At 38.4% G+C, this 14272-nt stretch overlaps 1 protein-coding gene across 1 annotated transcript in view; it reads right to left on the bottom strand.

Moving 5' to 3' along the window:
* Window positions 1–12754: 12754 nt before the first annotated feature.
* FAP (fibroblast activation protein alpha) overlaps window positions 12755–14272 on the bottom strand; it is a 91859-nt gene continuing 90341 nt past the window's right edge. The window contains exon 26 of the mRNA XM_003405998.4: window positions 12755–13173. Coding sequence (XP_003406046.2) covers window positions 13072–13173 — 102 coding nt within the window. The 3' untranslated portion in view covers window positions 12755–13071. The remainder of the gene's footprint in view (window positions 13174–14272) is intronic.

Genomic DNA, 14272 nt, shown 5'->3' with positions numbered 1-14272 from the left:
GCCACCCTATAGGCCAGAGTAGAACTGCCCCATAGAGTTTCCAAGGAGTGCCTGGCGGATTCGAACTGCCAACCCTTTGGTTAGCAGCTGTAGCACTTAACCATTATGCCACCAGGTTTCCGTTATAGGCAATAGGACTTAAAAATAATAATAATTTGAATGGAATAGAACATATTTCCAATATTGAAGGCCAGAAATTTTTATACCTCAGGAAGGAGAAGCAAGCCCTCTAAAAAAATAGAAATAGCTACCACTTATTACCTATTAAAGGAGACTTGGTGGCTCAATGGTTGATTGCTCAGCTACTAATTGAAAGGTTAGCTGTTGGAACCCACCCAGCAGCTCTGCGGGGTTGGGGGGAAGGGAGGGTGTTGGAGCGGAGTGGTGGGAGAGGTAGAAGGGAGGTAGAAGAAGATCTGGTGATCTGCTCCTGTAAAGATTTCAGCCTATTTGGAGACCATAGTCTGGGGGAACATCTAGCTCAGTTGGCATAACACAGTTTATAAAGAAAATGTTCTACATTCTGCTTTGGTAAGTAGCTTCTGGGGTCTTAAAAGTCTGTGAGTGGCCATCTAAGATACACTACTGGTCTCACCCCTTCGGGAGCAAGGGAGAATGAAGAGAACTAGAAAAACAGGGAACCCAGACAAAACAAAGTTAGTTCAAAGAACTAATGGACCACGACTACCATGGCCTCCACTAGACTGAGTCCAGTACAACTAGATAGTGCCCAGCAACAACCATTGACTGCTCTGACAGAGATCACAATAGAGGGTCCTGGACAGAGCTGGAGAAAAATGTAGAATAAAATTCTAACTCAAAAAAAAGGTCAGGCTTATTCACCTGACAGAGACTGAAGACTGGCCCCTGGACACCCTTTTTGTTCAGTAATGAAGCCACTCCTGAGGTTCACCCTTCATCCAAAGATTACCAAAACCAAACAAAACCCAGTGCCGTCAAGTCAATTCCGACTCATAGCGACCCTATAGGACAGAGTAGAACTGCCCCATAGAGTTTCCAAGGAGCACCTGGTGGATTTGAACTGCAGACCCTTTGGTTAGCAGCCGTAGCACTTAGCCACTACACCACCAGGGTTTCCCTCCAAAGATTAGACAGACCCATTAAATGAGACTAAAGGGGCACACCAGCCCCTTTAGTCTCATTTAATGTCTAGAAGGCAGGAGGGGACAGGAAAGATGGTAACAGGAAACCCAAGAGAAGGGAGAGTGTTGACATGTCGTGGGGTTGTTATGCAATGTCATAAAACAGTATGTGTACTAACCATTTAATGAGAAGCTACTTTTTTCTGTAAACCTTCATCTGAAGTTCAATTTTTAAAAAAGTGTAAAAAAAAAAAAGACATTTCAGCCTATGAAACCCTCTGGGGCAGTTCTACTCAGTCCTGAATAGGGTTGCTATGAGTCAAAATTGACTCAATTGCACACTACGTTGCTTATTAAAGGCAAAATCCTGTAAATATATTATTTTCTAATCCTCTCAATAAATTTGGCAAGCAAAATATTTTTGCCTTTGTTTTACAAATAACCGGGGCTTTTTTAGAACAGACAGCTGAGTTGCTTAAAGTCACATCTGAATCCAGGACCATGCTGCCTTTTCAGAACACGGTTTTCAAAAGAAGTTATGGGGGTCCAGGCAAAATCGAACCTCCTGGGAACCTACTTTGGCTGCGCTCTGAATCCATTCACGGCTGCCAGATAGCTAATACGGCAAGGCAAGAAATACTAAGCAATTGGAGGCTCAGGTTTTTTTTTTTTTTTTTAAGATTACTTTTTATTGTCTTAATGTACAATTCAGTGGGTTTTAGCATATTCATATCATGCAACTAGCGCCAGTATCTAATTCCAGAACTTTTTCATCATTCCCCCAAAAACCCCTGTACCCATTAGTAGTTACTCACCATTCCATCCTCCCCCTAGCCCTGGCAACCACTAATCTACTTTCTATCTCTCTATATTTGTCTATTCTATGCATTATATACAAGTAGAATAACTCAATACATGGCCGCTGTGTTTGACTGCCTTTACTTAGCATAAGACTTTCAAAGTTTATCCATGTCATAGCATGTATCAGAATTTCATTTCTTTTTATGACTGAGTAATAATCCACTGTATGGATATACCACATTTTGTTTCTCTATCACTTGATGGCCTTTTGAGTTGTTTCCACTTTTTGGCTACTATGAAAAACACTGCTATGAACATCCATGTTTAAGTTTTCCTGTAGACATGTTTTTAATTCTCTCGGATAATACCTAGGAGTAAAATTGATGGGTCATAAGACAATTCTATGTTTAACTTCTTGAGGAACTGCCAAACTGATTCCAACGTGACAGCGGATATACAGTATTTAAGAATCCGATCTGTGAGTTTTATACATGGCACATGACTGGCTTTTCACCCTTTTAAACTGCTGTAGATTTTATTTTCTGATGAAGCTGAGGGCATTAAATGAACATAGGGTTGAGATCCAAGTGGTGGGCATGTCTTGCTTGGCAAAGAGGAGGACCTATCCTTACTGTTTTCTCTAGATCAATGTGAAGAAAGATTAGAAGTCTAAATAAAGGAGACAGGATAAGGCCAAGTGTTTGCAAAATGCTCTTTGAGAGAGCTGCTGCGGTGAACGCAGTTGAGCAGGAAGTTGGAAGGCAAGAATTTAGGAGTCAGAGAAAGGACTTCTGACATTTGAGAGGTATGAGAATTTTAAGTGCTCGGGAGGTATTAGGTATGGATATGGAATAACTGAGGTGTTGAATCCTGTGGGTTTCCTCTCATGTGTCTGGAGGTATGGTTGTGTGAGTGGCAACTGATTAAAATAGGTTTAATTTAAATTTTTTCTTTAAAGAGAATGAAAATGTTCCTTTCACTGACAATGAGAACAAGTTAAAATAAATATTTATAAAGCACCCAGGAGCCTAATTTTCTAAAATATACTCTTCTTATATCAAAAGTTGGAGCCTACTGAGTCTAGATATGATATCATGATTATTATAGGTTATTTATATTGAAAATATTACAAATGAAGCTATATATGTAACCATGTAAGTATACATAAATATATAATATACACGTGAAGCCCTTTCCCAAAAGTGAATAAAACTTTTAATGACAAAATTTTTCTTTTTAATGAATTGTGCAGCTTAACAATTACATTCATAGTTTCTACTGTTTTATTTTCTGGGAAATATAACACAAGGATGATGTGAATATTAAGTTGTTATCGATAAGCTTTACTATCAATTTTTAACCTTTGATAATGGTAACTTCCTAATTTTTGTTAAGAGGAAATGACATGCAAAAGACTGCATCAAGGAACCGATACCAGGTTTTCTATAGCAGGTTTCATTGTGCATGACTTTCTCAGCAAAGAAGATTATGTAAACAATATTTTATGGTTCCCGAAACTATAACTTGAAAAAGTAAATAATAAAAGTACTCCGGATATATTGAAAGTGCTTTGGCAACCTGGAGGTACACATGTGATTTTTTTAAAGCATAAATTGATAGCCACTTGGGTTTTTTTAACTAAAGGAGGAAAGATATACAATACTTATTTTACTTGGAATCTTTTAAATTTTACTTTTATTTATTTAGTTAGTTTAAAGCCTAATCTGGAGGAATAAAACCTCAGGTTTACACTTTCATTTTTCTTTATTTCTGGAGCCTCTGCTTTGGCAGCCCGAGGGCTGTTGACAAGACGTACCCGATGCCATTTTAGGGACCATTCTTGTGTGACATCTTAAAAATCTTTTTCTCCCCTCTGCCCCCATCTGTAGCTCCATGGCCATGGAGTGAGAGTTGGCAGGAGGGTGAATGTGGGAAGGCACATTGAGGGGTAACATTAGAAAGAAGAAGAACATCAAGAAGAAGCACTAAAGAGTGGAGGAGAGAAGATGTAAAGATTGGAAAGCTAACGTCATTTTGAGTCCAGTAACAAATTGGATTTACATATTGGATGGCTTGCCTGTACATACAATTTGCTGGGGATAGTAACAAGATATAGACCCCATAGAAGTCACTAAGTTACAGAGTGCTTCACAAGACTTCATTTTCAAAGTCATCCTACAAATGTTTATTTAAGCAGTCATTTAGGTGTACTTAAATTCTAATAATGGCTGATAAGCGCCTGCTGATTATGGCTCTGTTTATTTGTATTCTATATGGAACATTTGATTAACAACAATAATATGCAACAGAGCCATCTGAAATGCACTCCACGTATTCCTTCTGCAATTCCTAACAAATGGCACACTGTGTTACATGGAGACATGGAGGTGCCAGGAAGCCCATGGTCCAGCACACCTGGGCCTCTGGAATCTTAGGTAAGTTCTATAACTAGTACTTCATTTTCCTGACTTGAAATATACATACTTTAATTTCTTACTTCCAGAGTTCTGAAATTAAAATGGAATAATGTATATGGAGCACATGGTATATAATTGATTCCCAGTAAAAGGCCACGAAATTATTACTTCTACTAGGAGTTGATACCCACAGGCCAAATCTGGCATACAGATGAGTTTTTGTTGGCTCATACATGTGTTTTTTTTTTTTTAACATTAAATTAGTTGTCAAGGTTTTAAAATTAAGAGAGTTCACTTAAAAAAAATCCAATTATCTTGTTTCTCTTAAAAGAAAAAATCAGGTCTGGCAATAATAGGTCCATCTTCCCATATGGCAATAGTTTGACCCGGTAGTTGTTATTCCCTTATATGCACTCATGAGAGTCCCTCCATTAGTTTACAGAGACCTCGATGACCCCACCTTGTTTTGCTTCATTTATTCTGGTTGCCTGCTTGCCCTCAGCAGTTGCTTAAGATTGGGATTTGTATTCCAAGGCATCTGTTATATTTGTTCAATATAAGATTTTCAATTATTAGTTTAACTCAGGTAAAATGAGTCTTATCAAGGAAGTTGGTGGATGGCGATGGCAGTCTGTTTGAGACTATCATACCAGTGTCAAGCAAGCTGCCACGGTGGTCCCTACCTTCACTTTTACTGCCTAAGTCAAGGAGAACACTTCAGCCTCAGTGTTTCTACCGGATGTGCAATTGTTATCCAACCATCCAATACTCACCCCATCCCTATAAACAGAACCTTAAAAGAGGCCTGTGAGAGTTCCACAATGAGTGGAAACAGGAATCCTAACTAAGTATATCGCCTGTAATCTTAGATAATACTTGTTAGATCCAGGGAGATAGGCGTGAATAGAGACATGGGTTTGACTCCTGTCATTTAGCTAATGCATTTTAGCATTTGGAACATGATTTAGGGATTGAGGAATTATGTGGCACTATCCCCTAAGGCGAACCCCTGTGGTGCAGTAGTTAAGAGTTCAGCTGCTAACCAAAACGTTGGCAGTTCAAATCCACCAGCCACTCCACAGGAGAAAGATGTGGCAGTCTGCTTCCGTAAAGGTACAGCCTTGGAAACCCTATAGGGAAGTTCTACTCTGTCCTACAGGGTTGCTATGAGTCACAATATACTCGATGAAACAGGTTCAGATTGTTTTCCCCCTAATGGGAGACAGAGGAATTCTTAGGGCTTGCAAATCACAGTGCCAAAGCCATGGATATAGCCTAGTATCTGTGGTACACAGAGGGAGTAACTAATTCTCCAGAAGAGAAGGAGCTTGCCCAAATCATGAGAAATAGACCTCAGTTCACTTGATTCTGTTTGGCAATTTTGCAAGCACACAAGGCCATGCTAAATTGTATAATGGAATCCTTGAAATTCCATTCACCATTGAATGGCCAACTAGAAAAATACAACTTAAAATGCACAACTTTTGGGAGACATATTTCACTGAATTCTTTTTGATAATTCCAAGGTTATAATATAAATTTAAAAGAACAAACCAATCAAACTTTCAGGGTTTGAACTCGTGTCCTGATCAGGAGATATAAACAGTATAAAATATAGGTATTCTTGTTTTATAATCTGAAATAAATTTATTAGGTAAAATATATCGTATTTTCAAAACTAGTTAAAAAAAAAATAAACGAAAGCTGCTACGATACTCTGTAAAGTTCCCGAAGTTTATTTGACTTGTTAGTTTCAACATTTTGTGCTCAACTTCCTCCCCATAGTGTGGTATACTGGAGGCGGGTCAATGCAGGGGGCTGTGTTTCCATTTCCTACTCCAAATTATTTTGAATTTTTTAAAGAATAAGCTCTTTTAGGTCTATAGCTGAGATGCATGTCCTCTCTGGCTCCATTGTTCTGACTGTCGGCCAACTGCCGGCCAGGGATTTTTCCTTCTCTTTGCTCCAAGGGGGAAACCGCAGGTTCCTACTACATGCTTAGTCCCAGAAAGGGTGAATATGATTCCACTGTGAAATCCCACTTGAGGGTTTCATTGTCCTTCTTATCCACAGAATTTATGGACATATTCTGTGACTATTTATTGAGTTCCTCCTACCTTATTCCCCGGACTATCTAGACCCTGGAGGCAATGATGAAAAGACAAAGATCAATGCTCCCGGGGAGCTTATATTCAAATGGGAGAAAGAGGTTAAAAAAAAAAAAAAAGTAAACACATGCATAAATAAAATAATTTCTGATAGTTTTGAGTGCCATCAAGAAAATCACATAAGACAGTGAGTTTGGAAGTCTCTGGCTGTGATAGAAGCAACATTAGATCAGGTGGTCAGGGAAGGTGTCTCTAAAGTGGTTTCACAACCCACCAGAACAGCAGCAGGCGTAGCTCTGAAGGGCACAGTTCCGATTCCGGAAAAAGAGGTAGAAAAAGCCAGGTTGATCAGATCTAGCTTTTTTAGGGACCTTACAGACAGAGGTCGGCGCCAAGATTCCCGCAAGCGACAGCTACATGCCGAGAGTCTGCGCAGGGCAGTGCAAGGTATGGGTTTGTATATTTGGTGCTTACGTGCAAGGATAAATGCAGGGGAACTATGAAAACAAAATGTCTAATCAGTGATGATTTTTTTTTTTTTGCCAGTTAGTGGGTTTCAGTTGACTTTACCATGAAGTCAAGTGTTTGGTGATTTTTTTTTTTTTTTTCCTGGCTCCGGTTGCTGCTCAGAAAGGTACTCTGGTTCTTTTCCCAGGGTCCTTTGGGGGGCAGGATCCATTTTGTATTGTTCATGGCACTCACAGGACCTGAATGAGAAGGACCCAGCCAAGTGGAAATTTAGGAAAAGCTCATTCGAGGTTCTGAAATAGAAATAATCTTGGCCTGTACAAAAAAAAAAAAAAAAACCAGAAAGGAAAGCAGTGCCGCTGGAGTTTGGTGGTTAATGGGAAGACGGTGAGCCAGGGCGGGAGAGGAAGGCCTCTGGTGCTTTGTGGGTGAGCATGCAGTTGGCAGAGTTACTGCCCCTGTACTAACTGCACATTTCCTGGGAAGCTTATCTTCTCCAAAGGTATTTCAATCATTACTATAAAATATTAGACTCCCTAGGCAGGTATTGAGATCCAGGGATGAAGACTCATTCAAGATAAATTACCAAGGTGGATGAGCTTCTTATGACACTCATGACTCTAAAATTAGCTAATCCTAAAAGGCCATGTTGTTTTAAAAGAAGATGGTAATTTATGCATAAGTGATTGAGAATTTTGTCATTTACTAAATTCACTGATACAGGAAGGAAACTACCAGCTTCTGACTCAGACTACTAATTCTTTGAGAGTTAATTTATAAATAAATTACAACTAAAAAGTCGTTTATTTTATGTATTTAACAAACAGCTATAAAATATTTACATATACCAGACATTGTTAAGTCTACAAATAATAACTAATTTAATCTTCCAAGCAACCTTATGAGGTTGCTGTGTTCTGTTGAGTTGGTTCAGACTCAGCAAGGTAGAAACTACTATTATTACCTCATTTTCACACGTAAGGAAACTGAAGCAGAGACAATTTATGAAACTTGACCAAGGTTACACAGCTAGCGTGTCATTTAAACTGGGATTCAAACCCAGGTAGTCTGACTTTAGCCTCCTGCTCTTGCCCACTATAGTGTGCTGCCTCTAAAATGATCTATACTGAACGTTTACTATTTTAAAAGATTGACATATAAGCTATGCTGCAGACAGTTACTGTACTTGGCTGCTAGCCAAAAGGTTGGAGGTTTGAATCTATCCAGAGGTGTCTTGGAAGAAAGATCTGGAGACCTACTGAAAAATCAGCCATTTGAGCACAGTTCTACTCTGACACACGTGAGATCTCTGTGAGTCAAAATCGATGGCAACCGGTTTGGGTTTTTTTTTTGTTGTTGTTATTTCCTTTGAAAGAAATAAATTTCAATATTGCAGAGTATTACTTTAATCTTTTGAAGGGAATGAGAGAGCAGCATTGTTTCCTGTTGGTATAAAGAGCATTTGCATGTATTAAAACACCATCATTTTTTAATCACTTATTAAGGTTGGAGCTTTAGCTTAGTGCCAGTGTGATATAAGTGAATTTTATGACATATCCAAAATGTTCTATTATGTCCCTGAATATGTGAAAGGATGTTTCAGTAACAAACTGGATCATGTGTGAATAGGTAGTCCTTTTGTAACATACAAATCATGTTTTTATACCCTGTTAAATGTTTAATACTTTTTAAAATTAATTTTCTATAGTGGTGAGAAAATTCCTGCCCCTAATAATTAATGGCTAGCAAAGATGCCCCTGTCTTTGCTTGTCAATGCACAGTAATTATAGGAAAGAAGGAAGGTGAGTTGTCAAACCATTGTGGCATGACCTTGGCTTGATTGTCCCTGCCTCTTATTCACAGGGTACAGACTCTGTATAACCACAGAGTGAAGGATATAATGCTGTACCAATGAATGCTCATTAAAACATATACAGCTGAGGCAATTTTTAAATAAGTAGAGTAATGGAGTATTAATTAGAGGCCAATAGAATGAAATCATACTTCCCTAGCTTGCCAAAGACATTACCTATGTCTCAAAAAGAAGTGTTTATGACCAGCATGTTAGCATCACATGCCAATAATCTGAGCAGGTGGTCATTAGAGGCTTTTGCTAGGAGCCAGATCGTTTTTTCCATGAATATCTCTGTAAAGTCCAGACACTTATTTCTCCCTGAATTAGAAATTATTCCACGTCAAATTGCCAAAGTACCTGTCCATAATGCCAAGGAAGTGTTTTAGCAGTTCTTTCACAGGCTCAGGATGATTTACTGTGTCCAGAATTTTTAGATCTCTTTTACTGGGCAGACTCACAATATCTACTTTATTGGATAAATTCAAAATATGCTAGATGCTTTCTTTCTTCTTTACAAAATAACAGCATAATTGAAAGCATTGTTTTGGTAGAATCTTCTCAGAAGACCATATAATCATCATTTAAATTAGCCCTAATTCATTTTACATTTGCTTATTTTACTGTTAAGTTTCCCAGAACTGTTTTTTTTTTTTTTATTTTTTAACAATTAGAACATCTGAATTTTAATTACATTACCATCAAGAAGCTCATTAAAGTCACTTAATTGGCAACATTTCCAAAAAAACCTTAGCTGGGTTTAATGTATTTTAAAGAGTTACTGTCAAAGTATAATTTCACCATTACAAACAGCTTGGCAACAACATTTGCATAAAGATCTGTCAGTTTCTGAAAAATGCTCAAATGTTGGGAAAATCAGATTCGTTAAGTTGCCTTTACTGAACAATCTACAAATGAAGAAATTGTCACATGTATCTATCTTTGTAACCCCTGCAGTGCGCATAGTATTATCATGGACAGCATAGGTATTCGAAAATGTTTCCTGAAGGAAATGAATGATGTATTTTATACTTTGGGGTAAATTATTTTATTTTAAAATAATCTGATCTCTCAAATTCATGCAGTTTTTTTTTTAACCCAGTAAAATTTCCCTCATTTCTCTTAAATTTAACCAAATACCGATTTGTTTGCTACTTCTTTCTCATCCACTCTAAGAAATATCTCATCACTACAGGGTCACTATGAGTTGGAATTGACTCGATGGCAATAGTGATCACATGGTAGAATTTTGAAACTTTTGAAGTAGCTCTAAGGCCAGCATTGTGGGACTAAAATTAGAGATTATTTTTAGATGATATAATTGTCTTGTGGTTCCTTTACATGTACTTGAATCCCACCCCAACAGTACTGACTGAATTTGAACTCGCATTGTACTTACTCACATTCATGTCTCACCTTTAGAAGATTATAAGCTCCTACCTGTGCACTGGGTTACTGGGTTACCTATAGATATGCATGTGGTTTATTACATATGTCTTTTTATTGTTGTCTATAGTACCTAAAACAGTGGCTTGCAATTGCATTTGCTGAATGAATGAATGAATGAAAATCTTGAGTTTGTGATAAATAAAAAATGAGTATACTTTGCAGTATTAATTAGGGTGCACGGGGCATCTCCTCTGCAAATCTCATATCCAAGAATAAAATGTGATAAAGGATAATTATTATTAAAATCTACCTACCTACAATTAGAAAAGGTAAGATTTTTTTAATCATCCTTTTACTTTGGCTTTTTTTAAAACTTAAAATATCTACCCTTAGTGCTTTATGTACTTTTTATTTTCCAAGTCAAAAGAATTTACTAAACCTGTGTAAAATGTGAACATCTTAAAAAGTTGCCATTTGAGTTGCTACCTTATTCCCCTCCTGCATTCTCAAGGCCTTTCACAGTGCCTGGCATACAGTCAGACTCAGGTGTTTATTGAATGAATGAATAAACGAATGAACACATGCTGAGAGTCTGAGAAAGGCCTGGATAATTTTACCTAAGGGCGCCAGGGAACGCTTCACCAACAGTAATGCGGGAAACCTGAGTCTTCCGTGAATACAGAGACATTCATTTATTCCACAATTGGTAAGAATCTACTATATCCTTGGTTCTGTTCCAAGATTTGGTGCTGTGAAGATTCCTCTAGAACAGCCCTGTTCAATAGAACTGTCTGTGATGACAGGAATGTTCTATATCTACACGATCCAATACGGTAGCCGCTAGCCAGATATGGCTACTGAGCACATGAAATGTGGCTAGTATGACTGAGGAGCTGTTTTTTTTATTTTATTTAATTTTAATAGCTGTATGAGGTTTGTGACTACTGTATTGGGCAACACAGCTGAGATATCACAGTGCATAGAGATATGGAAGAACATGGTGTATCTGAGACAGCATAGGGTCTATGGAGGCTGGTATCTATGGTTTGGAAAATCTTCATGGCAACAGATTTTGAAGGGGCCCTATGTATCATGCAGTTAAGTTTGAACATTATTCTGTAGAGCGGAGAATCACTGGACTTTTAAGCAAGAATATGACCCAATTAGACTTGTCTTTTAGAAAGTTGCCTTTCTGGCAGTGTGAACTATGGCCTGAGGTCAGAGGCCACTTCTGCACATTGATATTAGATGCCAGTTTTGCAAATTCCACCAAGGTAGAAAATAAGTTGGAGTAAAGATTTTGCTATTATTGCCTGCAATTATATTACTGTCTCCCTAGGTAGAGTCTTAGGACATGGCTGTTAATTACTAATTTTCCTCTACCATGGTCCCTAGTTGGAGAGAGTAAATGATGAAAAAATTATGAGGAAATCTCTCAGGCTTCAGAGGCTGCTCTGTGCAGAACAGAGAAAGAGAATAGTAGCTTCTCTGTGTCCTCCAGAGCATCAGCCATTCCTTGGAGGTGGGTGTGTGTGTGGCCACTCCCAAATTTGTGACTGGAAGTCCAGGCTCCCTGACCACCACATAGCACCCTCTTCTGAATGTACGAAGTGAAGCTAAGTGGCCTGAGTGGGAGGCATGGTTTCAGAAAGCAGCAGTTGGTTGAGAATTACCTGAAAACTGGGGAATCTGTGGTCTATGATCTTCAAGGCTCCTTCCTGTCCTAAGGTTCCATGACTGGACTGGTTCTTCTGGCTCTAGAGCATGGGGGAAGGCATGGGAGTCTTCTGCTTGCAACTGGGAAGAATTAAGTTAGTGATTTGGACAAACTATTTCAGGGCAACCCAGTCTCCAAAACACATCAATGAAGAGTCCCCTAGACAGGGGCTTGATGGATATTCCTAACATTCATTCAAAAAAAAATCTTCTAGTGATCTGATGTGGAGTTTTAAAACTTTTGTGGCAATCGCAGAGATGTTAAGCCTCCCAGAGATTTCTGACTGATGGCGATGGTCACTGCAGAGCACTGCCTTTGGAATTGCAGGCATTATGGCTCCCTTCCTCCTCTACATGAACTGTATAATGTCGAATTAAAACCCCAGTACAATCTCATGGATATAGAATTTTCCTCTTTGGATATTAATGTTCATTCTATTTATTTTTGTTTTGTTGTTTGATTTGATTTTGCAATCTGAAGGCAGTTACCATTCCTCATTCTAAAAAGGGATACAGAAAGTAGGAACTTTCAGATTTGATTCCTTTCTTAAGAGAAGCGAGAATTCAAAATTCTGACTTTATCCCTGTTAGTACTTTTGGCAATGTTGAAGAAATCCTTTGGGAAAAATCGAGTAAACATTTCTTGAGGGGAAAGTCTGAATTCTCCATAGGGTGCAAACATCAGGGTGTCTCTACAGCATTCATCTCCAGCTGGATTCCTTGCATTTCCTGAACAATGCTTTTCTGAGCCATTCCAGCATTCGGAATTCTAATTACGGAAATTCAGAACTGCTTTTGGATTCTTCTCCTTCCAGACCGCCCTAATATTATTCATGTTCTCCCCTAGCACTTCTTTTTGGGAATGGGGTGGGGGGAGTGGGGAACCAACCTAGAAACTGAAATCAATGAACACAGACAAAATGATAGCACTTTAACTTCTGACTTTATTTTTTCCCCTTAAACAAACAGGTGAGAAAACACTGTATCCAGAGCAAAACGTCTGGCTCCCTTTTCTTTCACAGAGTACCGAGAAATGTAAACAATATTTAGGTCGAACATCTGAGTCTTCCTAATTTTCTTTTACCAACCTTTCAAACAACCTTCATTTTTTTGTTTATACCGACATTTCAACAGCATAAAGAGTAAAACAAGCGAACAGTCTGAGGCATTTACATGAAGTTTCAAGACTGTGATACAGGTCTGTATCTGTATCATTTTTAGTCTGAGGAAGAAAAGCATTGCTTTAGGAAGTGGGTCATGTGGGTGTATAAGTGGTTCGTGGACAGGCCGGATATGCCATGGTTCTGGTCAGAGTACCACTGAAACACAAAGGAAAGACACTTGTTTTATTCCTGCAGCCACGAAATGCATCCAGCTTCGACTTTCTCATTGCTCTCAAGACCTGACGACTTACCTGATATTATGGAAAAATTCTATCTAAGCAGACTTGAATCAATAAGAGAAAGCAATTTACATGTAAGTGTTTAGAACGGGAAGATTTAAAGACCCTATCTTAAGCCTCACTAGATTTCATATTCTTTAAGTTGATGTTTTCTATCTCTGTGGCTGAGATTTCACAGCGTTCTGGGGGATCAGGAGGCACGGATTCCCGAACGGGCATGTTGGGTCTGCTACTTTGCTTCTCTGGAGCTTGGTGTCCTCATTTGAACAACCAGGGGGCTGGATGTGATTTTCCCTGAAGGCCTTCTAGCTCAAACATTCCATGAGGTTTTAGCCTGAGAATCTAATTCCTCTCGGTTGCAGAAAACTCACAACATATATAACCATAAACACCCTTCATAGGAGTTAAAAATAGCAGTGTAAAAAAAAAGGGAAGATAGCATTATAAATTTAAACTTTATTGTTGGTGAGATGCCAGTAATATTTTTTTTTTTCACTGAATAAAGATGGCCAATGATCATGATGCAAATTTTTACTATATACTTACTAAGTTGCATTTACTTTGGGGTCACAATAAAAACTGTCAAAAAAATCTCAGCTTACCCTTTGTAAATTAAAAAAAAAAAAATTCCAAAAATGGGGGTCACCATTTTTGGGTTCTTGTTCAGTATAAGGTTAAGAGCTTGGTTGCTAACCAAAAGGTTGGCAGTTCAAATCCACCAGCTGCCCCTTGGAAACCCTAAGGGGCAGTTCTACTCTGTCCCATAGCATCGCTATGAGTCAGAATTAACTTTACGGCAACAGGTTTGTCTTTTATTTTTGTTCACTGTAAGGGCAATGGAAGGAGAATTTATGCCCACCGAAGAGGGGAAAATGTAACTAAGAGGGGCTGCCTATCTCCTTTGCCTTGGCCTTCGCCTTATTTTCTTCTGTTTCCATTTCGTATTCCTCATGTAACCTGGATTTTACATTTACACAGTAATTTATTTGGTTAGTAAATATCTGAGCTTCTGTGAT

The sequence above is a fragment of the Loxodonta africana genome, chromosome 6 (genome assembly GCF_030014295.1).
Source record: "Loxodonta africana isolate mLoxAfr1 chromosome 6, mLoxAfr1.hap2, whole genome shotgun sequence".
NCBI lineage: Eukaryota > Metazoa > Chordata > Mammalia > Proboscidea > Elephantidae > Loxodonta > Loxodonta africana.
The sequence above is the reverse complement of the archived record's forward strand: the minus strand, read 5'-3'. Positions and strand labels throughout refer to the sequence as shown.